At 41.6% G+C, this 27136-nt stretch overlaps 1 protein-coding gene across 4 annotated transcripts in view; it reads right to left on the bottom strand.

Moving 5' to 3' along the window:
* The window catches only part of UBR3 (ubiquitin protein ligase E3 component n-recognin 3), a 4226407-nt gene that overhangs the window by 3310763 nt on the left and 888508 nt on the right, over positions 1-27136 (bottom strand). For all 4 annotated transcript variants that reach the window (XM_044075499.1, XM_044075501.1, XM_044075502.1 and 1 more), the window contains exon 6: positions 12339-12420. In XM_044075499.1, coding sequence (XP_043931434.1) covers positions 12339-12420 — 82 coding nt within the window. The remainder of the gene's footprint in view (positions 1-12338; positions 12421-27136) is intronic.

Genomic DNA, 27136 nt, shown 5'->3' with positions numbered 1-27136 from the left:
ATCCAAATAAAAACGTAATTGCCTATGAACTTCCAATTGGTGGAACTTTTGTTCAGCTTTGTTCGAATAGTTAGGAAAAAAGACAGGTAGATCAACAGCCTGATTCAGGTTTGTTTCAGAAGGTATCTTGGGCAGAAAAGAAGGATTAGTCCTGAGTGAAACTCTATCCTTGTGAAACACAAGGTAAGGAGGACGAATACAGAGGGCTTGAAGTTCCGAAACTCTCCTAGCTGAGGTGATGGCTACTAAAAAGAGAGTCTTCTAGGAGAGTAATTTTAAGGAACAGGAAGCCGCAGGTTCAAAAGGAGGGAGAATCAAGGATGCTAATATTAAGTTTAAATCCCACGGAGGCGGGGGATCTCTGACCGGGGGCCTAAGCAAAATAGTCCCTTTAAGAAAGGCCTTGCAAAGTTTGTGGGACATGATGCTGGTTTCTGACAGGCCAGCGTGGAAATTTGCGATAGCAGCTAATTGGACCCTAATGGTGGCAGACGAGGAACCATCTTGAAAAAGTTCTGCTAAAAAATCTAGAACGTGATGGACAGGGGCTGTAAAGGGGTCTATATTCCTAGCCTCTGCCCAGAAAGAGAAATGTTTCCACTTACTAGCATAAGTCTTCCTGGTGGTAGATTTGTGCGAAGAAAGGCTGATTTCATGCACCGGCTGAGAAATATGTGGAAGCCTGGCTAAGGTTGGAAGTGGAGCAACCAAGCCGTGAGGTTGAGAGACTGAAGGGATTGGTGCAGCCCGCCCGACTGATGGACTGATGGACCAAGAGGTCTGGCACTGGATCTAGATTCCAAGGCTGCTCCAGCAGATGACGACGCAGGAATGGGAACCAAATTTGTCGAGGCCAGTAAGGGGCAATGAGGATCATCCTGGATCCCAATGCGATCACCTTCTGAATTAGTTTGGGAATTAGGGGAAAATGTGGAAATGCATACAGAAGACCCCGGGGCCAATCGTGAACTCTGGGGAAGTGGCCGGGGAGGGGGAAGAGAGTGAAGAAATAATCACACTTGCTGTTGAGAGGAGTTGCGAAAAGGTCGTAGCAAGGTTGACCCCATCTGCGGAAAATTTTGTCCGCTACTGACTGATTGAGAGACCACTCGTGAGACATGAGAACAGCTCTGCTTAGCCTGTCCGCTATGACGTTGGACTTCCCGGGGATGTGCGTTGCTATCAGAAACCGTTGAGAGGAGATCGTCCACTGCCAGAGTCTGAGTGCTTCTCGACATAATTGATAGGACTTGGTTCCGCCCTGCTTGTTGATGTACCACACTACAGACATATTGTCTGTTTGAATTGCAATAGTCCAGGTGGGTAGAGAGTCCTGAAGAGCTTGCAACGCTAAAAGCACCGCTCTCATCTCCAAGACGTTTATGTGCAGGTGGTACTCTAGAGGTTGCCAAGTGCCCTGGACAGTCCTGACCTGAAAATGCCCCCCCACCCAATCAGGGAGGCATTTGTGGTCACCGTGGCAACAGGAGGAGGAAGAACAAATGGTCTGCCCTGGAGTAGTAGAGGGGAGACCATCCACCAAGCCAGGTGGACTTTGCATGATTGAGTGATTATTATGTTGCGAGACATCAGAGGTTGTTGAAAAGACCATTGGGTAAAGAGCATCCACTGAAGAATCCGCATGTGGAAACGAGCCAGGGGAACTAGTATGATTGCTGCTGCCATGAGACCCAAGGTTTCTAGTACAAATCTGGCCTGAATCCTCTTGCACTGTAGTAAGACCTGCACATGTCGGCGAATGTTTGACACTCTGTCTAGAGGAAGTTTTGCAGACAGCTCTTTTGTATTTAATCTTGCGCCTATAAAGGTTATAGACCGACAAGGCGACAATGCAGACTTTTCGAAATTTATTGAGATACCTAGCTCAGAGCAAGTTTGGATGGTATAATCCCTGGCTCGCAGTAGCTGATGCCTGGTGGAAGCAGTAAAGAGCCAGTCGTCTAGATATGGAAACATCTGGAATCTTCGCCGTCTCAGGTGAGCCGTAACCACTGCCATGCATTTGGTGAACACCCTGGGGGCTGTGGTGAGACCAAAGGGCAGGGCTCTGAATTGATAGTGACTGGCTCCCAGCCGGAAGCGGAGAAACCTTCTGGAGCGCCTGTCCATTTTGATATGGTAGTATGCATCCTGAAGGTCTATGAAGCACATCCAATTGTCCTGACCCAAAAAGGGTAGAATGGACTGAAGCGTGACCATCCGGAACTTCGTTCTTTGAACAGATTTGTTTAACCTGCTGAGATCCAAAATGGGTCTCCAGTCCCCTGTCTTTTTTGGTATCAAAAAGAACTTGGAGTAAATTCCGGAACATTGCTGGTCTGCTGGGACTGGCTGGATGGCCCTTTTTTCTAGCAGTTTTGAAATTTCTGGTACTGCTTGTTCCCTTAGACTAGGTGGAACATCTGGAAGGGACTTGATTGTTTGTGCAGGGGTGTGGACAAAGGGGATTTTGTAACCCTCGGATATGATGGACCATACCCATTTGTCTTGTGTGAGGAGTTGCCAGTCTTCTGGATACAGTGACAATCTTCCCCCGACTGCCTCCGAAGGTGGACAGTCAGGCAGCCCCTCAGGGGTGCTGAAAGGATTTGTCAGAGAAAGATTCTCTGCTACCCTGATTTTGCAGACCCCCTCTGCCCCTCGGGCGGCATCTATTATTGTTCCCTCCCCTGCCCCTGGAGGGAAACTCGCCACGTGCGTCAGGCACGACTCCCTGGGGTTTCCGAAACCACATTTTCCCCACTGTTCTGACCCTTAGGGTATGGTCTAGAGGGAGAAGAAAAACGGACTCCCACTGCAGAGAGAGTCGTGCCTTCCCGCTCACACCTGGTAAGGGTATCCTTCACCTGTGGTCCAAACAGAGCCGAACCATCGAAGGGGGTATTGGTGAAGGACGCCTTAAAGGGGTCAGCAAAGTTACATAACCGCATCCAGGCATGTCTTCTCAAAGCCATGCCTGTACCTGCGGCCCTACTCGCCCCATCGGCTGCATAAGAAATGAGCCGCATGGAGGAGTTGACGATAGAGTTAAGGGTCCCCAGCTGGGAGTTAATCTTATCCTGAGCCCCTGCAGCTGATGGATCCTGAAGGGTATCACCCAGTTCCTTGAGAAGATCCCTTTGAAGGCGGGTGAAATGGCACAGATAATTCAGCGACCGCATGGAAAAGGTCGCTGAGGAAAACATCCACTTCCCGTACCTGTCCATTGTCCTAGACTCTTTATTAAGTGGATGGACAGGCACCGAAGGGGTCAGCCAGCTCCTCCTTAGTGGCTGCTGCCACAACCATGGCATCAAAGGGGACACCTTTTGTCAAAAATTGTTTGTTGGGTGGGGCTGTAATGAACTTAGTTGGCCTGCGGGGAGTTGGTTCCACTGTGTCCATGGCTGACCACGCCCTTCGAGCCACTACTTCCATGAACTGGTCGAAGGGTGGAGACACCCAGGAGGTGGAAGGGCAAGAACCAAACGCGTCCAGGTATACAGACTTGTCCTCGGAAGGGTTAAGGGCAGTCCAGTTCCCCCTCTGCTTAAGGATTTCTAGGATGTCTGAAAAACAGACATCCTCAGAGGGGGATCTTGGGGACCCTTCCGAATCCTCCAAGTCAGTATCAGACGTGACTGACTCGGGGGAGTCAACATGTTTCCTCTTACATTTTCTCTTCCGAGGGGGCTCCTCTGAATGATCAGGGGAGGCCTCGGAAGAGGAAGATACACCCAATGGGGTGACCTGGAGAGTCTCTTCTCCACGCTTGGGGTCAGGACGGTGGACAGAGACCGATGCAGGCACCATGGGGGAAGGGGCCGATCGAGGAGCCGACTCAGGAGTCAGCATGCTCCTCATGACCTCGAAGGCGCCCCTATCAGGCAGAGCAGAGGGTCCCCACTCCGAAGAGACGTGAACCCCTGCAAGAGGGAAGGCTCCGAGGTGGATGGGGCTAAGCTCACCTGTGCTGAAGCCCCGAGAGGGAGAACGGGGTCGGACAAGTGTCCGATGCCACATGCCCCCTTGGAGCCGACAAGGGAGTCCTGGCGCCAAGATCCCTCCAAGGAAGGAACCAATGAAGAGATTGGAGCCGACGAAGGAGCCAAAAGATGTGGTATCGGCTCCGATGTTTCCAAGATTCGAGCACCAACCAGCTCCGGCTCCGAACACAAAAGGGGAGTCGGAGGAGGAACTGCTGAAGACTCCGGGACAGCCACAGTCTGTTGAGAAGGGCTGGTTAACATTTTGGCCAGGGCCTGCGATTTAAGGAGTCTACTGACCACCCTCTCCAAGTCATGATCGGATAACCTGGAGGACCGAGAGGAGTGGGACCTATGGCTTCGTTCCGACTGAAGCAACAGTGACCTTGGAGCCGAACGAACAGATTCAAGGGAAGGGGACCTGGAACGTTTTCGGCCCAAAGGTTCCGACACTAAAGTTGGAGCCGATTGAGGTCTAGGGATGTCGGCTCCAGCCGGAGACGAAGAGGAGGCAGATGCTCCATCCGGCGACGGCTCCGAACTGGGAGCCGACGGCTTGGCGGACTTTGAGGATTTCCCCGACTGAGGCTTCGTCGGGGATTCCCTCTGGCTTAAGTAAGCCTCTCAAAATAAGCTTGTTCCTATGCTCCTGCAGGACTCTCGGGCTGAAGACATGACAGACCGAGCAGGAGTCCTGCAGGTGTAGGGAACCAAAGCAATAAACACAAGAAGTGTGACCATCCTGTCAGAGACATCTTCTGACAGCACGAGTCACACTTCTTGAAGCCTGAAACTTTACTATCCTTGGACATACTGGCCCGGGGATACTAAAGAGAGCAAAATTAAACTAGTGCTTAAACAAGGCACACAGAAATACTCACACACCTGCACTAGTTAAGCTAACAATAATAACCACAAAAAACTATCACACACACTTAACAACTATCCTTAATAAAAATATACAAATACTACAAGGCTAAACACTACTCCTATAGGTACAACAATGGTGGGGTTTAGCCACTAATAGAGAGAAACAGGGGGGGGTAGAAACTCTCTAACAGAAAAATGAGTTTCCTTAGTGGGACAAACTAGGGGATACACAGTCTAACTACACTACAAGGGAAAAACAATCTATATCTAAGAAAAATACAAGGTAAATATTAGCTAGTAATACAAAAAAGAGGATCAATACGACCTGAGCCAGTAAAAACGCAACCTCGTAGCTGAAGCGGCAAACGAGATCGGGTATCTAGCGCCAAGCACTGTGGGATAAGGGGAGGCCTCGAGCCAATAAATAGCTCTCGAGCTTTAGTAGATGGCCGAGTCGGAGCCAAGGATCGGCTCCAAACCCAACCAGCAAGAATGAAGGCGAGATAGACAACTTAACATCTACATTTAAATAAACTAAATTGTGCACGGTTACATTAAATGCATTTAAGTACTAGGGCTGCTGGGGAGGCAACTACTAATATAACTGGCTTCCAACAATTTCAAATGTTACCTATTTTTTGACTAAAATCCTTGACATTGTATTCTTTACATGATAATTACACTGTACCTCTTAAATTTCTCTCTACAAAGATAATTCAACGTTCTCAAGATTAACTGCTTGCACCTATAGACAGCTCGTCTCCAAGTAAAAGCAGTCAGCAATGAGACAGGAAAAAATAGCCAGCAGCTTTGCAGATACATGAACAAATCTTTTTTAAATTTCACCCAGAACACACAGTTAAGATTTCCCATGGCTAACTGCCTGCACCTGAAGACTTCTGGTCTCCCACTCAGAGCATCTGCTTATAGAAAAAAAGCTAATAACTGCAAATGCAAGAACCGCATCAGTTTCACACAGTTTATCACTTTGTCTTATAATCAAAGTATATTCACTTCAAAATGTCTATTGCTTAAACTAAAGACATCAATATAGCAATTGCCCCTGTAAAAACAGGAAAATCATTGTCTTAAGGCATCTAATGTGGTTAACATACTGCTAAACCACACCCCCACCCCTGCAGGCCAAGATCAGAACTATACATTAACTTTGTTTCTGTCCAGCTTTTCTTATCTTGTTACAGTATGAAGCCTGCACAGCTTATATCTAAGAAAATGAAATTGCTTGCTTTAATATATTTAACATTTACAGCAGTAGCTAATAAGACTCTCCCCACCAAACATTTAAAATACCTCTGAATGTACTGCAATACAAAACTGCCATACAACATAACATACAATTTACATCATTAAACAACTTATACAAATATTAGTTAAGTACAAAAACTGTTTTACTTGCAGTTACTCACTCCTTTCAGTGTCTTTCTAAATATTAACGACAAAGTGGGGTATAATGCTTGACAGAGCACCCATCTGTTTAACACAGTCAACAAAATTTCATTCCTCCTCAGACACTTTTTCTTGCCAAGTCACATTTCATATGTCTACTCATATATACAACAGGCTGATGTGTCACAGTCTGCAAATTATTCACAATGTTGCTGGCTTCCTTTCTGATCATCTCAATTTCTCAACACCAGTAGTCTCTATTTCAAGCTCAAGGTACTCAATCTAGTTGGTTCATGTGCTATTTTCTTTCAAGCATTTCCTTCAGAACTTTGGAAAATGTTTCACTGGCAAAGTCTCTCTATGAGCTTTGCTACTGTTGGAATAATGAGAAGCAGAGTCCCCTCCTGCTTGCTGGTTTACTCTTGTTGTATAATCTTTTTTTTTATTTCCTTCTTAGCCTTATCTTCAGCAAAAAAATGTTTAATCATCCAGGAAAATATTCTGAAAACAGCTGGATATAGCAGCTTTATTTTCACACCTGTCTCTCAATATTCACTGACTGCTGGTGAGATACCCCAACACTGGCCCAGTAATCAAGAAGCCTCAATCCTCATCACTGGCAACAGTGGGGAAAGTACACACACACAGTAAAGTACAATTTCCCTTAAGAGCACACAAAGACCATAGTCAATCTCGGGCTGGTTTCTCCCTCTTCCTCCAGATTCCCAATAAGACGCCCCCCACTGGAGCAGCTATAGAGTTGAGTGCTTAGCCAGGGTTCCAAGCCAAGTCTTCCAAAACTTGGATATTTGTTTTACACACACAAGGGAAAGGCTGACACAGGTTTACTAGCTATTCCCCCTTCTCCCCAGACTATAAGGTAACTATCACTGCCACCAGAACCCCTTATCAGCTACTTTAAGGCCCTTAACAAAGGGTGTCCAATCTTACTGTGTAATATTACAATTAATCCAAATGGTAGTTTGACCAAGAGCAATGCTATCAGGAGTGGCCTGGACAGTGTCACCAAATAGATATGCAAGTACTCTTAACAGCTTAAATATGTCCACAAATATAAACCACAAATATAGGTTTAAATATATTTAATAATAAATAATAAAAGAACAACACAATACTAAATATGACTTCATAGTGACATCAGAGTTCAAAATCACAGGAAATATTTAAAACAACATTGCAGGACATTCTGAAAAACAGATTTATTTATTTACTTATTGCAGTTGGTTTTTCCACTGGGCCAAAATGAACCCGTTTTCAATGGAGTCCTAGGGAGAAAAGCTCCAAAAATGTAGATACAGAATCAATCTATCTAGGTTATCTATCTATCAATAATCTAGGTACAGCAGGTTATTAATGATAATTATACAGATGTAAAAGATTAAAGCAAATAATTTCAAATAGTACAGCAAACATTAGAAATAATACAGACTTGTGATGAAACATACTGATGATACAGACTAACAGAAGGAATAATACAAAGTAATACTGAAAGTCATTGCATATTAGGAAGCATGGACTTAAAAAGGCCCAGTCTAGTACATTCTTTGCAAATACCATAAGGAATAATAATGTGTGCGCTAGGGGAAAATAATAAGGAAATTTGCTGGAGTAAAGAGAAGGAGAATGAAAATAGCCAGTGTTAGTTATGTAGGGTGGGAGCAAGAGCATTCCCACCGGGATGCTAGATATGAGTAAAGAGATATTTTGAAAGTAATATGGTTAGAGGTGGTGCGAATGGACGGTGGTAGGGAGTTCCAGAGGCGAGCTAGGCCATAGGATAGAAGGTTTTTGCCTGGGGGATGAGTAGGTTTGTACACTTCTAATAGATTTTGATTATTTGACCTTAATACTCTATCAGGTAGGTGGGGAGGGACAGAGGGAGGGGTTGAGAATGAGCTTATGGGCAAGAGTTAGTTGAGTGTAAGTGAGATGATTGGGTAGTTCTAGCCAGTTTAGTTTTTGGAGAGAGGAGCAGTGGTGGGTGGAGGACTTATGGCTGGTAGCGAATTTGGCGATTTTGTTATAGCAAGAGGAAAGTTGCTTTTTTAAAGAAGACTGAAGATTAGTTAGGAGTGGGGCTCCATAGAGAAGGGAGGGGATAAGGAAGGAAGTAGAGAGAGTGATTTTAGTGGCAGGTGTAAGGTAGTGATTTTGTCGGTAAAGCATACCTAGTTTTTGATGGGTTTTTTTGATATTTAGTTGTAGGTGGGAGTTGAATTTGAGCTGGCTGTCAATTTGGACCCCAAGTAACTTGGTCTCTGACACCAGTTCTAGAGGTGAGTTATTTTGACTAGTAATCGAGAATGTGTTTGTATCGAAAGGAGTGACTTTAGAGGGGGTGAATATCATTAATTTGGTTTTGGAGGCATTGAGTGCTAGATGATTTCTTTCATCCATTGCTCTGTGGTAGAAAAGGCATCTTGTGTAAATTTTAGGAGTTTGGGGATAGATGTGGCAGAACAGATAATAGTTGAGTCATCTGCATATTGGATGATGTTTGAGAATGGGATAGATTTGTGGAAATCATTTATAAATATATTGAAGAGAAGGGGACCCAGTATGGAGCCTTGGGGAACTCCGGTAGGGGTACTAAGAAATGAGGAGGTGGCCTTTTTCCATTTTACTGCTTGATTTCTATTGGATAAGTAGCTGGAGAACCAATTCAACGAGGAGGGAGATGGGTTAAGTTCTGAGAGTTTAGTTAAAAGCAGGCTGTGTGAGATAGTGTCAAAGGCCTTAGAGAGGTCAAATAGTAGGGTAGAAACAACTAGGCCACAGTCACGGGCTTTATTTACAGTTTCAAGGAAGGAGAGGAGGGCTGTCATAGTGCTATGATTTGGTCTGAATCCATGTTGTGTGGGAGTTATAAGGTGATTATCTAAGAGATGTGGTAGGAGTTGAAGTTGGACACACTTTTCTAGGAGTTAGAAATGGGAGACAGGATAGCTATGGGACGGAAATTAGTAACATTATTATTGTTGCCACCTTTATGTAAAGGTATGATAAAGGCCTGTTTCCAGATTTGAGGTACTATACATTCTTGGATGGAGCGGTTGATTAAAATGCTAATGGGGTAGGCAATTGCTTCAGCCACTATACTAAGAAAGTAAGAAGGGATGTTATCAGGAGCGTTGGTACATGGCTTCAATTTCAGAAGGAGTTTCTTTATAGTAGAAGTGGGTATATGTTTTAATGAGAATAGAGGGGAGTCGGAAGAGTGGGAATTAGGGGGTGATGAAGATGGTGATAAAGTTAGAGTAGAAGAGGAGGTAGAGGATAGAGAATTGGTAGATGGAAATGAGGGAGTAGTAGCAGTGCAGGATAAAGTGTTGGTAGGGGAGGGTGGGGGGTATTGGGGAGTGTGTTGGTGTTTGTGAATGAAGAGGTCAATTTGGAAATAGATTCAAGAGAAAATATCTAAACCAATCTTTACTATATTCCTTACTGAATCTAAAAGAAAAGACTGTGCCCTAGTTAACTTACTTACAGCAAGGCAAGAGAGATGTTGTAAGTGGATGTTTCCAGCTGATGCTGCCAGGTCAAAGACAAAATACAAAATGCCATCTCTCTCTTAGAGACTTCTTAGAATTAATGTCAAATATTACTGCTGGGATACTTGCAGCATGACATAACTTTTCGTCACCTGACTTCAGTTCCCAGGCTTAACAACCATTGGTAGAAACTGCCAGCATTTAGCATCTCTCTCTGAAAATACATAGCCTTTACATGTTTGCAACTGCTGGAAGACATAAAACAATAAAACACAATACAATGCAGAAGGCTCCCTAGTTCTAGACATTATGTCTCCTGTAGCACTGAAACTGAAAGATAACATCTGCTTCAGTGAGACTCCTGCAAGAACGAGAAGATGCTAGGGATAGAGATTTGGAGCACCTTTCTAGAAAAGGAGAAGACACTCTGGACAGGACTGGATCCAAATGAGGAGAATAAGCTGTTTATGGTAAAGGCTTCGGATACAAGGATGTAGGATCCAATACTGATTTTATTGGATCCAACGAACGTTGGACTGTAACTAATTTCGGATCCAATCTTTTTCTCTTTTAGGTTCTGAGGAAGAAGAGGCTGAAGATTAAGAAGGTTTAGACCTTTTTGTAGGGTCTCTAGTTTTGTGTTTGGGGGGTTGAGTCTCAATAATGGCCGTGGAGAAGGAAGATGGCAGCAAGCCTTTCAAAATCAATTTTTCTGTCAGCCAGGGCTTGGGGATTAAACCTGCAACAGATGCTTCATTCCTGTTGTAAGGGTTCCGAGCCAAAGCAGTACACAAAGATTATGGGCATTAAAAAAGGGAAATTTGTGCCTACACTTTTCGTACCTTTTAAATCCAGCTAGGCCTTTTTCGGACATCCTGAGAAAGAGGAGAGAATACCTCAACAACAAATAACTACATTTTTTTCCCTAAACTAGAAAGAAGAGAAAGGCTAAACACCAGCGATGGTAAGTTGAAGGGATAAAAATATTTGTAAAAAAGAGTAAAAAAAAGTACCATTTAGTATTAAAGAGATACACAACATGTAAAGAGAGAGGGAAGGATAAGTTAGGCCTACCAACAATGGCAGAAAAAAAGTACACTCTATGGTGTATAGAAAGTAAAGGTTATCAGTAGTAGCAAAATAAATTTAACTATAAAGATCAATTAAACTGTTTGTATGAGTTAATATGTAAATTAGACTTATCTCCCACTCAACAACTCTACACGCGAAAGCAGCAAACAAGATCTGAGAGATGTTAGGGGTTGGTGCATTATGGGTAGGGAAAGAGCTTGAGAGTGTTTTGGTGGCCACGAGTTAGCATAATGGCTTAGTTGGATCCAAGGATCAGATCCAAACCCATTAGTTGAGAAATTAATGAAAACTGACATCCGATCACCCTTTAAACAACACATGTAAATGCCTAGTATTTACTTGCATGAAGAACTAAGGTTGGATTTTTTTAAGAACACATCCTTTATAAATCTTTCCCAATAGCCTTTAAATGTTAAGGAAAGTACCACATCTAAGAAATTCACTCTTCAGATTCTAATTCTTAAACCGTGCTAAAATAATTACAAGTTAAAGGAAACACAAGAACTACAAAAAAATAACCAAATGAGACTGGCTAACAGTGACAAAAAAACTCAAGTACATATGCTGATGGAAGCATGATCAATAACTCTGTGAGCATCTAAAAAGGGGTAGTTCATCTAAACAGCATGGTCAGATCTCATCTAACAATGTTAACTATGGAAGAATGTACTAGTGTACAAATTTGCTGCCAGAAAAACAAAACAGATTAGACTTTCTGCTCTGCCATAGTGATAATATCTTGCTGTGAGTTTTAAAGATTTGGTCAAATTGTCTAGTACTTTTTACAATTTATTTTTAAATAAATATGTTGCATCTGTTTATATTATCATTTGCTGTGCATCATAAAACAGACAGACCATTCTCAACCCTTCACTGTATCATTCTGTGCAGAGTTTGCACGTTCTTCTTGCACCCGCATGTTTTTTTTCTGAGTTCTCCAGTTCCCTTTCATCTCCCAACAATGCAAGATGGACAACTGTCATTCTCCAAACTACCCACAGGTATGGGTATGTACACAGTCTGTGATTGTGTGTATCTGAATTAAACACAAAAACATCATCCTGCTCAGAAAGACTTTATGCCCTTGGGGACTGGCTACTGAGTTAAGCTTCAGCATACTTGTGACTGTGAAGTCATGAAAGATTAAAGCAGGTTATCTGAAATTGAATGACATTTTTAAGTTGTGTAACAGTGTCTGAAACATCTGAAATAGCAAATATAATGTACATATCAACACACTTCAGCCAAAACTATTCTTTCTGTGTGGTCCTCTAAAATGTTATTATCTTCAGTGAAAGAGATTCCCCCCATTAATCAATAAATGTTTATAAGTATGACCAGTTCTAGGGCCACTAAACCTGACTAGTGTCCACACAAATACTTTACTTCTGCAGCACCACTGACAAAGGCACACAAAGCTATTAGCAATTTCAATTAATTTAAGATACATAGCAAAGTTACATTAAATTACCTTTGGTGCTGCTACTTAATTTTACTCTCTTACGTTTGCCCACACCTTGACTACCATCCTGGTCTTCCTGGAAGAAAATATCCTGTTAGAAACACAGAAAAAATACATAAAAAACAGTCAAATACAACATTTTAAGCAAACTACATTCTTAACGACAAGACTTCACATGAATAAATACCTTAAAATATCAGACATATTAAAATATGAATGTAATTTCAAAATTACCTACCGCAAAAAGTAAGCACAGAAAAAAATACTACTAACCAAAACAGTAATTTTCTTCTAAAATGGGTGGCATTACAACAAATTTATGCAAGTACAAGTGCATAAGAAGCAAATTTTAGACTATTATATCATTGACAGCATTTTTTATTTTACCACTTATAACAGCATGTTTGTTAACAGCCTTTGTTTCAAAACTGTTATTTAGCAATGAACCTATTCACATGCTTACCTTCAAAATATTACACACTTCTGTGAACAGTCTTACCCAAATGACTGCTGTGAAACAGCTATGCTAGTAGTCAAGCAATGGAACTCTTCACAAACTTCTTTAACATGCTGCAGCATTACAGAAGCTCAAAAATTCCCAATTACCAGTTATAAAAACACAAAATTTGTCTGCAATGGGTCACCTGGGTCACACAATCTATCAAAGTCCAAGTCTACAAAAATGTAATGAATCAAAAGTGTACTACTTTTTTTTTCAGCGTTCATAAGCACTAGTTTATGCCTAACCTATGCATTCTTAAACACCTTTACTGCTTATGAAGCTACCACCACTTTAGAACATTCTAGTCTTCACCCACACTTCTCAAAGTACATTTTCTTATATACAATTTTGATATAACATCCATTTAGACTCTACAGAGTCAGACACATTAAAAGCTTATAGTGTGTCCACTGTGCTTCTATATAACACCATTCATTAAAAGCCTTACTAATCTCTTTTCGATATGGCTTTTGTTACACGGCTGTGTAACATTCTGTGACCATCTTCTACTAATGTGATATTCAGAAATTAAAACAATACATCAAATGAGTCTTACCAACTGACTAACTCAAGCCATAATAACTTGTTTCCTGCTGGCGAGCTTCTTTATCTGCATTCCAATACTTACTCTAACAACTCAACTGTTTTTTCTCTCTCACTGTGCGTGTACCATTTAAATAATAACACGATCAGGTAATTTTCCTCTTTTGTTATTGCTAGTGCACGCCATGTAACACATTCCTAGATTTACATTTCCCAGCTGTGTTATTTTGCAATGTTCAGCCCTTCATTTAATCTATTACCTCTATCCTTTTGTCATCTTTGTATATCCATTTTGATATGTATGGATCATATGCAAAACGTAACATTTTCCTTCCACACTTTCTCTACTGATGCTTAAAAAAACAAAAGGACTAACTGTATTACCTCAAAGAAGGATCCCTGAGATATCAATACTAATCATTATCCTTTCATAACACAAGTGTGAACTCCATTTACTGTAACCCTCTACAGTCCACTACCTAGCCAACTCACATTAGCACTCAAAGATCCACTCATCTTCCTAACATGTTTACTAAGATACGTTTTGTGGCACTATAAAATACCTTGCTAAAGACCATGAATACCATATTTAATGCCATCTTTTGATGTAACACTATAGTTACCCAGTCTAACAACTGTATTCGATTCATCACCATAACATCCTTCACAGATTTCTGGTATTTTATTTAATGCATAACTGGCATCCAGATGAAATACTCTACAATTCTCCCTTGTAAACAAGGCTACACTGACAGATTTACAGTTTCTAACCTTTATGTTGCTTCCATGCTTGTGTAACTTAATGACATTTATCCCATTCCTGTTTTCAGACACCCTATGCTTATACAATGGTTTATGATACTTCAAATAAAAGGTATTAAGGACTCTTGTCTTCAAATGTCTCAGAATACTATGGCAAACACCATCAGATTTCACCCCACCAAGTACTTCTGTTTTTTGAGCAGGGATTAACATCATTATCCTGGGCTCTTCTACTGATATGTAAAGCTTTACTTTTTTCATGAATATGCAAGTGCTTATATGGTAGCCATTCTGCATTATTTTGTATTTCTCACCCCACCCATTTTATATAGCTTTCCCTCTCACCTGTCCTCATTTGCTCCTCTATGTCTTTACAAAAGGTTTTTACTTCACTTCTTATAATGTTTTCCTCATTTTGAGCACATTTACTTTTGACAGCCATTCCTGTTTTGCCCTCTAACTGGCACTGGCACTATTATTGTCTCTCTTCTTCCACTGCTTTGTACTTCCTAAATATCAATATTATTCCAGAACCTCTGATACAGCCACATTTGAGAATTATGGGAAACAAAAAGGAAGGTACTGCTCAAAGTGTGGTCTGCGAAAAAAATGGGTTCTAAAGAGACACTGCAGATTGAAAATAAAAGTTTAAAGTTGAGCTTTCAGCATAAAGTCTCCAGGACAAATAAAGACAAAGAAGCAATTTAGCAGAGAAGCAAATAAGAAAAATACATACTTACATATTTATTTGAAAAACAGGTGAGTGGACTGACACATTCAGCTGAGCAAAATCACAAGTTAAGTATTTACTGTAACACTGCAGCTGCAGGCATATGCTTCATCCAAAAGAACACGACTGAAATGACATTTCTCAGTTTACCAGGCATTGGTCTAAAGTTCCCCTGGCTTAAACTTCTCTGTACTTATGAATGCCTTGCATTCTGCCTTCACTTTCTAGATCAGTAGTAGATTGCTCATAAGTGGAAAACAATAAGAAATCTATGCAAACATACACAACGTAAAAAAAGAAATCCCTCCTGCCAATGCAGAAGAAGGTGGGCAAAAATGTGGGGATAACTAACAACCATGCAGATCTATTGTCATGTTAAATACATAATTTGAAAGTGAAAATCTGGTTCATCATCCTTGCCACCAGAACAGTGTCTCCGGCATACATGCCAAGATGGCATAGTGAAAGGATTTCCCACAGGAAGACTTGGAACAAAATACCACATCCAGCTTGTAATACCTTGCTTTGCAAAACTATTTAGAGTGGCTTAACTTGGAGTCACATATATGTCCTACTCAGAAGCATTTTTACAACTCATGTTGAAGGAGCTCTGGGTTATACTATAAAGTGCAGGACCATTTTTTCTTAACTTATTAACACTAACAGCACTGATACAGCTGTGTTGCTAATCATGATCAGAGGACACTCCTAGACTACAGCATCCCTTCACTGCTGTGCTAAAAGTGGTATCATGGAAATGAAGTTGCTACACTTGGCAATGTTCAGGGAAGCAAACAGGTCACAGTGTAGCTTTCCTCGTGGTCAGAAATGTCTTAGTCACTGCCCAGCTAAGGGGCCACTCCTGCAACTTCAGCAAGCTCAGCTGAACCTATCCAGTTTCTCCAAGGTATGTCAGCAGCAACCAGAAAGGGATACGAGGATATGACCCATTTCCATAACCTCCCTGCCAACTGAGCAGGGGAACAGGAGCAAGTCCTCTCCTTTCTTGGTGATATACACCACCACCATGTTATCCCACTGTACAGGATCTATCCCTTGAGGAAATGAATCTTAAATCCTGAAAGGTGAGGAAAACCATCTTCCTTTCCAAAATGTTGATGTGAAGACTGGCCTCACTTTGTGACCATGCACCTTGGACCATCTACCTTGAAAATCCCTCCCCAACCCTAAGGCTGAGATGTCCATAGTAACTATCACCAAGTGGTTGAGCATTTCAAATAGACTACATAGAGAAGAGCTGCAGTTAAGTAGCAATCATGGCAGGTGCTCCTGACATGTCTGCAAAATTCTGCACAGATCTGATGTCGGGTCCAAGCACTGGCTATCAAATCTGCACAATTTACCGGAGGCTTCACCTGTCCTACCATGTCAACAGTACTAGGAAAAATATCGTCTCCCATGACCCACTGATACTGTTTTGGAATGATAAATTTTGGATACTATCCAAATAACGCGAGTAGCTTTATATCAGTGAATACTGGCCTTACAAATAAGGGTATCCATCCAGCAATTTATGAATATTACTATCTGTGTGGAAGGCAGAGGAAACATGACAAAGCTTCCCATGATCCTCAATAAGAGGAACTGTTTGAGAAAGGACTCCCAGGAAGGTATTAGCTTCTATGAGGTTCATATATCCAGAAGACAGTCATCTAGATATGGAAAGACCTTGACTCCTTACAGCCTCAGTTTCCCTAAAACTACAGATGTGAATTTTTCAAACAGTTTGAGGCAGCATAGAGGCTGGATTCCATGGTGATCTTTATGTGTCAGTAGGTATCTTGACAGTCTAAACAGCACATCCAATCTCCCCTTCACAAACAAGGATGAGTCTACCACACAGTGACTATCTGGAATGTTTGACACAGTATGAATGGAGTGATAGTGATCAAGTCTACAATGGGTCAATATCCTTGGTCTTCTCTAACACTAAATTAATCTTGAGTAATATCTGAACCCTCTCTAGTCTGGTTGGCCCTCCTGGGTGGTTCCTTTTAGGAGGAGGTTTGAGACCTCTTTTAGAAAACCTGAGGGGTGCAGGAAGTCAGGATAAGGAAAGGAGTGCATCAGGTGTTGGAACAGAAATTGTATTACATAGCATCTAGATAATATGCCCAACATCTACCTTTCAATCATGATTGCATCTCATGCTGGCAGACAGAGAGAAATACAACCTTCAATGGTTTGCAAAGTGGAGCAGATGGGCAAGGCCTCAGGGAATATGATAATATCCTTTGGAATAGGGACTGCAGAACCTCCTGGTTTTGGTGGGAATTCCTACATTTTGGATCTGACTACCACAGAAACCACAACAGAGTCCATGATGTTTTTTTCACATCTGCTGGTTTTGTTGCCAGTGGCCACAGCTAAACCTCATCTGTAGTGGACTCTTCTGCATCCTTGAAAAAAATGGTGATGGACAGTCATAAATTTAACTCCCACAAGTCCAAGAATTTTTTCTTCCTTTTTGCCTTCCTCCAATTTTTCCTTAATCATTATGAACATGTCAGAACCACTGAATGGGATATTAAAGAAGACCATCCTGAAATTCTCTGCAAATTTTGCAAGAAGAAACCAGATATGATAGGAGTTGCACTATCCACCTCACTGTAACCACGGATCATGGTGAGGCTGCTCAAGGTGGAAAACACAAATATCAGTTAGGAGCATCTCTCTAAGCTCTCTGCTTGACACATTCTCCAGCATCTCAGACACCTTCATTACGAATTGCACGCTGGAATCTCATCACATGTGCCTACTAGCTAAGCATCCTAATGCAAAGTTGGAGGATGCAAAGATCCACTTTCTGAAATGGTTTATAACCTTCAACTTTTTCAGTGGATTGGAGAGTGAGCCACAGGGATCTGTGGGACTGGAACTCTTTTCAGGGGCCATAACAGTAACAAAATCCATCACAGGATCCTGCATTCAATATTTCCATGTGTCTTGTGCAACAACAGCCATCAGAAAGGGAAGGAGAATGAACTGAATGTCTCCTGCAGAACCTTATTAAAAGATGAGAGAGAGCAACTGGCCAGGTCCTTTTTTTCATCAGTCATGTGTTAGATCATCCAGACCTCTGGGTCATCAGGGAATGAAACTGGGAGAATTAGTCTCCACTTCTTCACCAGGCATTGGCTCAAAGGAGTCAAATGTAATTTCTCTTACACAACCTGTTGCCATGTCTGCTCTTAAGAAAATAATGGTGGAGGAATCAGCAGACAGATTAAGTCTCTCATCAGATTCATGTCAAGTCGCCAAAGGTAATCTCAGAGACTCTCCACACCAGAAAATGGATTTCCTGAAAAGCACTTTTGCTAAACAAATAAAAAAAATTATACTGTGGGAATCCCCATCACCTCCCACTTGGGGGGGGGCACCCCAAACTAATACATACAAAAATGGAAGTTATTTACTTAAAATGCTGTATCTTTTTCATCCTAGTCTGTCCGATATAAGTGACGGGAAATAAGGAGCTTCTCAGATCTCAACTAGCTGTTTTACTACTGCTCCTTGCCTTGAGCTCCTTCAATAACATTCCCATAATGACTCTGTCCTCACTCAACCCTCAGATCGAGTTTACTGCCTATTCACTAAAGACATGAAAGGCAATACCCTAAAACAAGGAAGACAAAGGAGGGCAAACAGGTTTCAAGTAGGTCTATCAGGTCCTACTAAAAGAGTGATAATATGGCAGGGGAAGGAGGGGAAGGATGTCATCTCAGGTGGAGGAGGAGGAAAAGGATCCAACATTATGTTAAATACAAAACTTCTGCAGCCTATTTTATTCAGTCTGTCCAATCTGACTGATGAGACAGAATTCCGAGCTACCTGAATTCCCAGGTGGCAGCATGGCAGGGTACCTTTAATGATAGTAGCTCCAAAAGACACACGGGATCTACATATTATTTCCAATTTCTAGCATTTGAAAAACATATGCAACCTAGACCATATTGCTGCAGTACAATTTTCATTTACGAAGGAATTTCTGAAGAATATTGTACAAACTGATGACTGATGTGGCGGAATGAACTTTTGGTTTGGAAGGTAACGTTTTACTTCTTTAGGAATATGCAAAAGCTATACAGTCTGACTGCCACATGGACAGAGTTATTTAGAAGATCTTCTAACCTACTTTGTTGGGAGCAAATGCTACAAACAGCTGAGAATCCTTCCTTACTGCTTTGGTCCTGTGAAGGTAAAAACACAGTTTCCAAACATATCCAGTGTGTGTATAGTATCCCTTGCTGGTGTGATCAGAGTAATACACAGGCAGATGACAGGTTGATTTAGATCTGCCTCTAAGTATCTTGGAAACAAGTGTAGGATTTGTTTTTAGTGGTACTCTATCCTTGCAGAAAACCAGAAATGGAGGAGTAAAAGCTAGGGTTTATAATTCTGTCATTTAGCTGAGTGAATGGCCACTAGAAACAATATCTTCAAGGAAAGGAATTTTAAATCTGCAAAAGATTCCGACTCAAAGGGGGCTCTTGTTAAAGATTCTAGCACACAGCTTAGCCAAGCAGAAGCAGGATCTTTTGCAGGAAAGTATAAAAGGAAAACTCCTTTTTAAAAATATCTTGCAGAGCTTGTGGGTGGCAGGAGAAGAATACTGGAAGTTCTTACAGAAGTTGAAAATGAATGGCAAGTATACTTTAATAACAGAATAACTAGAGCAAGCTTTGAGGAAATTAGACAGGAAATAAGATTATAGCTGGAACAGGGGTAGAGAAGAAGTCTATACCTCAAGTGGCACATAAAGAAATGCTTCCACGTCTTACTTCTGTAGACCTTAAGAGTGGATTCTTTTTGAAATGCTGACAGAATGCAAACCACACTTTGAGATAACACAGGACTTTTGGAACAGGAGAAATGTGGTTAACTTAAAGTTCTGCAAGTCTGAGTGAAGCTGTCCAGAAGGGCAAGAAAGAAGGTCTGGTTGTGGATCCGACAGCCGGGACCACCGAATTTTCAGAATCTACTTAATTTTCATTTCAATTAATTCTCATTAAAAAATGAGTATGGGGAACATGACACTGATTGAATCCATTAAACAAGGTACTTTTAGGATCAAAGAGGCTAGGGAGGAATAATCTAACAGGTATAGGCTAGTGACTGAAACATGTCGGAATGAGGCTCACGATGCATTTTGTCCAGGTGGTATCCTATGGACACAACAGAGGTAATACTTGAAGATGTGACTTCTCAAAGCTAAATGAAATACCCAAGGATAGGTAAAGTTGTAGCATGTAATCTGTGGCTTCTACGAGGGACTCCTTGGTTGTCACAGTCAGAAGCCAACTGTCTTAAGTATGGGAATATAGACATATACAATAAGGTACAAAAAGTTATAAACAACAAAGAATAGTTTGGAAAGAAGGGAATGAAACTGCTATAAAATTGGAAAATGAAAAAATACATAGCAATTAGCTGCAGTAAAGCACAGATCTATCCATTTGTTTAGGCAGCAAACATAATATATGGGCACAGTCAGCAAAAAGGAATTATGGAAGACTTGGTTGAAAGTGCTAGAGGCAAGGAGCACTAGAAGAATAGCCAGATTGGAGCAGCTCATTTCCTCATAAGTCGATCAGACAGACTGGATAAAATAGGAACCAGTACTACTACTAAATTAGTTACACAACCTATAGTGCTTGTAAGAAGTGTAGATGAAAATCCAAGTGGCTGTTTCATAGACCGTGTGAGCCGATACATTTCAAAACAAGGCTGCTGCCCTTGTAGAATAAGCTTTTGTTTTTATATGAGCTTCCATAGTAATCATGGCATAAGGCAAACACAGTTAACTAGACACTTTGTTTTTGACAACTGTTTGCTTAACAGCAATTTTCCTTGCTTAAAAGGAAAGAACTGCTCTGAATTCCTGTGGTCTGTGGTTCTGGCAAGACAATACCGGAGCTGCCTGTGCATACCAAGCAAATGTAAAACCCTCTTCTTTTTTTTTGTTTTTTTGGCTCAGAACTTCAAAGTGTAGAGGGGACAGACGTAAAGAATTTCATGCAACAGGGAAGTACTGATGTGTTGGATCTTTACCATAATTGTAACTGTTTGAGTAGACCACAGTTGCATTACTATGTCTTGGGAATTCTACTTGCAAGGGCCTGCAGTCTGCATAAAAAAGAGAATGTTACCATCTTCCACCCAGTGGCTAACCTCCCCTACCAATCGTCAGCACAATATTCAGGTTTTTCTTGGCTAGCGACTAAGGGTGTATTTCCTCCATAGGCTGACATGATCTAGCCTCCTTGTGACTCTGGCTAGTAGGGGATAAAGGGAGGGGAAGCTATTTGGTTATTGTACCAACCCCAACTCCAAGACAACGAGAGATGTAAGGAGAAATAGGGTATTAAAAAAAGTGATCTACTCAAACATCTACAGTTAAGTTCCTAATACAACTGTACTGTGTTCATTGTAGTCACTGCAGTACTAAAGTCTTGGGAAAACTCCTAGAGCTTATCTGAAACTATCCTGTGTTGGTTTGTGATTGGCTGTGCAACAACTAGGTAAGAGAAGATTTTTTTTTATTATTACCTCTGCTTTTCACTGTCTGAAAGAAAAATTAGATAACTTGTAGACATGAAGATATTTTTGATCTACATTTTGTTGTTCTACCTCTGATTATCACCATTTGTTCTTAGAAAGGGATAAATTTTAGGGTCTATATTAAATCAGCAAACGCTTAAAAAAGCGAACGCTGATTTAGCAACCCCATGTAATCGAAAGTTTACAATCCCAAACACTCGGAACAGCGATTTTTTTTCCCCAGGGAAAAAAAATCGCTGTTCCACAAAAAAATAAAATAAAAAATAAAAACTTCAAAACATTACATAAAGAGCGGGGGGCTTCACCCCCCCAACCCCCTACTTAAATACACCAACTCCGAGAGCACACTACAGTGAGGAAAATGGCAAAGTAATGGAGGCAGCCAAGAGATTTCTTTCCCAGGGAAAGAAATCGCTTATGTGCCATTTCCATATTTTGCTGTTTCATGCTTTCAAGTTCGATCAATACGCATTCGAAGGTTTGCGTCTTCGATTACATAATTGGAACCCAAATTTTAGAAGAAAACTCTAGCTATCACAACAGGCCAATCAGCTATATATTCACAGAAATTCTAGAGAGTACAAACCAGAGCTTGTCTGAAACAGTCCTGTGCTGCTCTGTGATTTACTTACCTTTACTTTAATAACGAGGTGCAACTGCGATACTGAGTGATGTAAAGGGAATCCAGCATTTGTGTGACTATCAAAACTGGTATGGAAGATCATACAGACAACTTTGGTGTTCTTAAAATTTAATATTTAGTTGCATACGGTTTGTGTGATTTTTCTCATAGAAGTTGACTTAAAATTTCTTTTGATTCTGTGGTAACCGATTTTGATTACTTTTTACTTTTACAATTCTTTATACTTTTGTAGCTGAAAATTGATTTCTTAAATGAGTAAGCCATTAATGATTTGCTAAAGTAAAAGGATATTGCACAATGTACTTAATGCTATGTATATTTAAAGATAACAACTGATAACACTGGTGACCTGTGTTCCTCATGTCAAAAGCTGGATGATTTGCTTATTAGTAGTAGTAAATCTAAACTTACTGTTGACAACTACAGTTGGCACAGCTTGGAAAACTGCTGTTATACATATTAATGACTGGGCTGATCGATGCACAATATTAGGCAAAGTGCAAATAGAACACATTTAGGAAAAGAATGTCTACTGTCAGTAAAGATCACGCAGATGCTGTTAAACATGACTACACCACTAATAACCCTGAATTCAGGATTCAACTATTCAGCAATCTGAGGATTCAGAACATGCACAAGAAAATTAAAAAAAAAAGTTCATAACAAATAACAAGGAAGAAAAAAGAAAAGTACAGTTGTGTACCTACCATAAATGTAGATGTTCGAGTGTATTCACTGTTGCAGTCATTACTCTTGGAGTCATTACTCTTGGGTTATCCTGCTGGCAGGCTACCTGCAGTCGGCCTGAATTCCAAAGTCTAGGTCCGGCGTCGGTTGCTGTCGCCTCTTCCCTGATGTCAGTGCGCCAGGGGTATAAAAGATGCAGCTGACGCCATTTTCTTCAGTTTTTCTTGCCCCAGATGTCAGGTGCCCCCAAAATGGTAGGCTAAAAATTATGCCAATAATTATGCATGCAGTAAAATAAACTTTACCTTCATCTACAAGCAAATACACCACATAGGTTGTATAAGATAGAGAAGTATAGGTAAGTCCCAGCACAGAAAAGGGGGATGGTGGGTGGGTAACCTGGACTGCAACAGTGAATACACTCAAACATCTACATTTATGGTAGGTACACAACTGTACTATGTTCATCGTGTTTCACTGTTGCAGTCATTACTCTTGGGTTGAATCCTAAAGCTGAGGTTGGGTGGCTGGGCCTAAATAGGATTAGGAGAGGCTATAAGGCCTTGCAGAACTGCAGTGGCGAAGCCTGCTCTGGATTTAGAGTAGAGAGGTAAATGGTAGTGCTTTGTAAAAGTGTGCACTGAACTCCAAGTTGCAGCCTCTAAAATGTCTTTGGTTGGTACTCCTCTGAGGAAGGCTGCTGAAGTGGCTGCTGCCCTGGTAGAATGAGGCCTAATGCCCTTGGGCACTGATTTGCCATGTTGTGAGTAGCAGAAACGAATGCAGTGGCCTATCCATTTTGAAATAGTCTGTTTTGAGATGGGCTTTCCTTGAGATCCTGCAGCATATGCCACTAAAAGTTGCTCAGTTTTTCTGACAGCTTTAGTTCTGTCCAAGTAGAAGCGTAGTGGTCTGTGTATGTCCAAGGAATGCAGAAATCTCTCACCCTTATATTCTGTGGGTTTGGATAAAAGGTAGGCAAATGAATGGTTTGGTTAAGGGCCACACTGGACACTACCTTAGGCATAAATGTTGGGTTCGTCCTTAGAGAAACCCTGTCTGGATGGAAAATGATGAAAGGTTCCGCAGCCATGAATGCCTGTAACTCAAACTCGTCTTGCAGAGGTTATTGCTAGGAACAGAGCTGTTTTCCAAGATAAAAACTTTATATCAGCTGTATTGGCTGGCTCAAAAGGCGGCAGTTTGAGTTTTTCCAAGACATAATTGAGGTCCCATGCAGGTATTGGGGCTCTCCTTGGAGGTCTTATGTTTTTGGCCCCTTTGAGGTACTGCCTTGGCAATGGATGGGAAAAAAATAGGAGGTTCCATATTGTAATGAGCTGAAATGGCAGAGGCATGAATTTTAATTGATGAAAAGGATAGGCCTTTGTCCAGCAACTCAGTTAGGTATTGTAAAATCTGAGGAATATTTGGTACGGATGTGTCAATTCCTTGTGCCTGGTTCCAAGCACAGAATCTTTTCCATTTTTCTGCATAAGATTTTCCGGTACAGGGCCTCCTGGCCTCCAAAATAACATCCATCACTGCTTTAGAGAAAGGTGTGTTTTGAATGATTACATTATCCGCCATGCTGCCAGATTTAGGGTCCTGAGTTGGCTGTGCAGAATCTGATTGTTTCGCTGGGTCAGTAAGTGAAGACTTAGAGGTAATGTCCAGGCTGGGCCTTGAGACAAGCTTTTTAGGATTGGGTACCAGTGCTGGCGTGGCCAGTCTGGGGCAATCAGAATCATTCTTGGCTTCTCTTGTCTGACCTTTAGGAATACCTTGGGGAGGAGAGGCAGAGGAGGAAAGGCATATACTGTTAGACTTTTCCAGCTGAATGACAGAGCATCCACTTACCATGCTTGCTTGTGATAAGTCCTTGTGCAGAATTTCTGTAGTTGGCAGTTGTGAGGGGAGGCAAATAGATCTACGTCTAGGCATCCCCATTCCTTTGTTATCATGCTGAAGACTTGTGGATCCAGTTTCCACTCGTGGGGATCCGTGAGGTTTCTGCTTAGTTTGTTTGCCAGAGTATTGTTCTTTCCTGGCAGGAATTGTGCTTGCAGGTGTACTTGATAAGTCAATGCTGTGTCCCACAAAGTCATGGCTTGTCTGCAGAGGGGGTAGGAATGTGTGCCTCCCTGCTTGTTTATGTACCACATGACTGTAGTATTGTCCGTCCTTATCAGTAGTTGTCCTGGATGAAGTAGATCCTTGAAAGCTGTCAGGGCATTCTGAACAGCTAGCATCTCTTTTTGAATGATATGTAGATGCATTTGGCTTGTGGACCATGTGCCCTGAATACATTTTCCTGCCATGTGTGCTCCCCAGGCATAATCAGATGCATCTGTTGTTATTGACTGCCTGGCTGTGGGTAGAGTGAATGGCTGTCCCTTGTTTAGGTGACAGGCATGTGCCCACCATCAAAACTCTTGTTGCAGGCAAGGAATGAGGGTAATTAATGTTTCCAGGCTTTGACAACGTTGAGTCCAGACACTTCTTAGGTACCATTGAAGTTTCCTCATATGCAGTCTGGCATATGGAATTAGCAGAATGCAGGATGCCATGAAGCCCAAAGCCTACAGAATCTTTCTTGCAGATAACTGGGTCTTTGTTGCCAACATTTTGAAGTAAGAAGTTAGTTGCCTTTGTTTGTCTGGCGTGAGATAAGCCATCTGGGCAGTTGTATTTAAGCTTGCACCCAGGAATATTAACTCTTGAGAGGGTACTAGTTTTGATTTCTTTTCGTTTACTGTGTACCCTAGGCAAATTAATAATCTTTTTACGAACGCCAGATGCTTTAGTGGAGTGTCCTTGTTCTCTGCTTGTATAAGGCAGTCATCCAAGTAAAGTTATATTTGAATTCCTCTTTGTCTGCAAAATGCAATTACTGGTGCCAGGCATTTTGTGAAGACCCTGGGCGCAGTAGATAAGCCAAAGGGCAGTGTAGAGAATTGGTAGTGCATTGAGCCAGCTATGAATCTGAGGTATCTTCTGCAAGATTGTCTGATTGGGATATGCAAGTATGCCTCTTTTAGGTCCAAAGTTACAAGCCAAGCCTTCTTGCCCAGCATGGGCAGAAGCTGCTGCAGAGTTAACATTTTGAATTTTGGAACGTCCAGAAATGTGTTTAGAAAAAACAGGTCCAGTATTGGTCTCTAGGCTTTGTCCTTTCTGGGTACCAAGAAAAGTCTTGAGTAAAATCCTTGTCCCTGCTCTTGCTGTGGTACTTGCTGAATGGCTCTCATGTTCATAAGGGACGAAACTTGTTTTTGTGCCTCTGCCCATTGATTGTGTGGCAGGGTTGGCATACCTTTTGCCTTTGGCAGGATGTGAAAGTGGAACCTGTAGCCCTGGGACACTATATTCAATACCCATTTGTCCTGGGTGATCATGTGCCAATTTTGAGAGAAAAGTGCTAGTTTTCCCCCCTAAGGGGGCTGCAAGAAGATAAGTGCTTGGTGCTGGCAGGGGCAAGTCATTGGGACTGTTTCCTGTATGGCTGTGCTTGGTCTTCTCCACTTGTGGAGGCAGAAGTGCCCCACTGTTTAGGCCTGTATGAGCCCTGGGGCTGGGATCTTCCTCTGGTACGTCTGTATCTACCTCTTTGTGGCCTGTCCGACACTGGAAAGGACCAATTCTTTGTAGGCCAGTTCCTGCTAAATCTTGGTGGCTAAACCTGTAAAAAATCCTTTACTGTTTGCATAGATTTCGCTTTGTCCTCCATTTTCTTCAAAACCTCCTCTGCTTTAACACCAAATAAAGTATCATGCTGTAATGGAGTATCTAATAATTTTGTTCCTTTAACCAGGCATGCCTCCTAATGACAGAACCCGTAACTACGGCCCTGCAGGAGGCCTCCAGAGAATCAAAACCACATTGCAATGTGTGCTTTCCCACTTGTTCAGTTGCATGCAATAAATCCTGCATTTCCTTATTTTCTGCACAATCAGAATTGGCCAACATTTTCTGTTTTAACAGTGACATTAAGTATTGCTGATATTTAATCATATGAAATTGACAATTTAAAGGCCTCACAGTCAAAGTAGCAGAAGTGTAAACCTTTTTCCCCCATCTGTCCAGTGCCCTTGAATCCCTGTCAGAAGGGATAGGGTTTTTTGCAGTAGTGGCCTTAACCCCTTTGGGACCCTGAGAAATAGTTTCTGAGTCAGCAGCAGGGCTTTTGTAAAGAAATTTATGTGAATCTGGAACCCTGTAGTATCTGTCTGGTTTAACAGGAGCTGGAGGTAAGGAGTCTGGAGAAAGGCCGGACTCTGAAAATACATCTTCTACAATGTCTAGCACAGGGGGAATAGCAAGAGGCCTGTGCTGAAGAAGTAAAAGAAAATCTCCAA

The sequence above is a fragment of the Protopterus annectens genome, chromosome 6.part1 (assembly GCF_019279795.1).
Source record: "Protopterus annectens isolate FY-2018-M chromosome 6.part1, PAN1.0, whole genome shotgun sequence".
Taxonomy (NCBI): domain Eukaryota; kingdom Metazoa; phylum Chordata; order Ceratodontiformes; family Protopteridae; genus Protopterus; species Protopterus annectens.
This window is presented reverse-complemented; position numbering and strand designations above follow the sequence as displayed.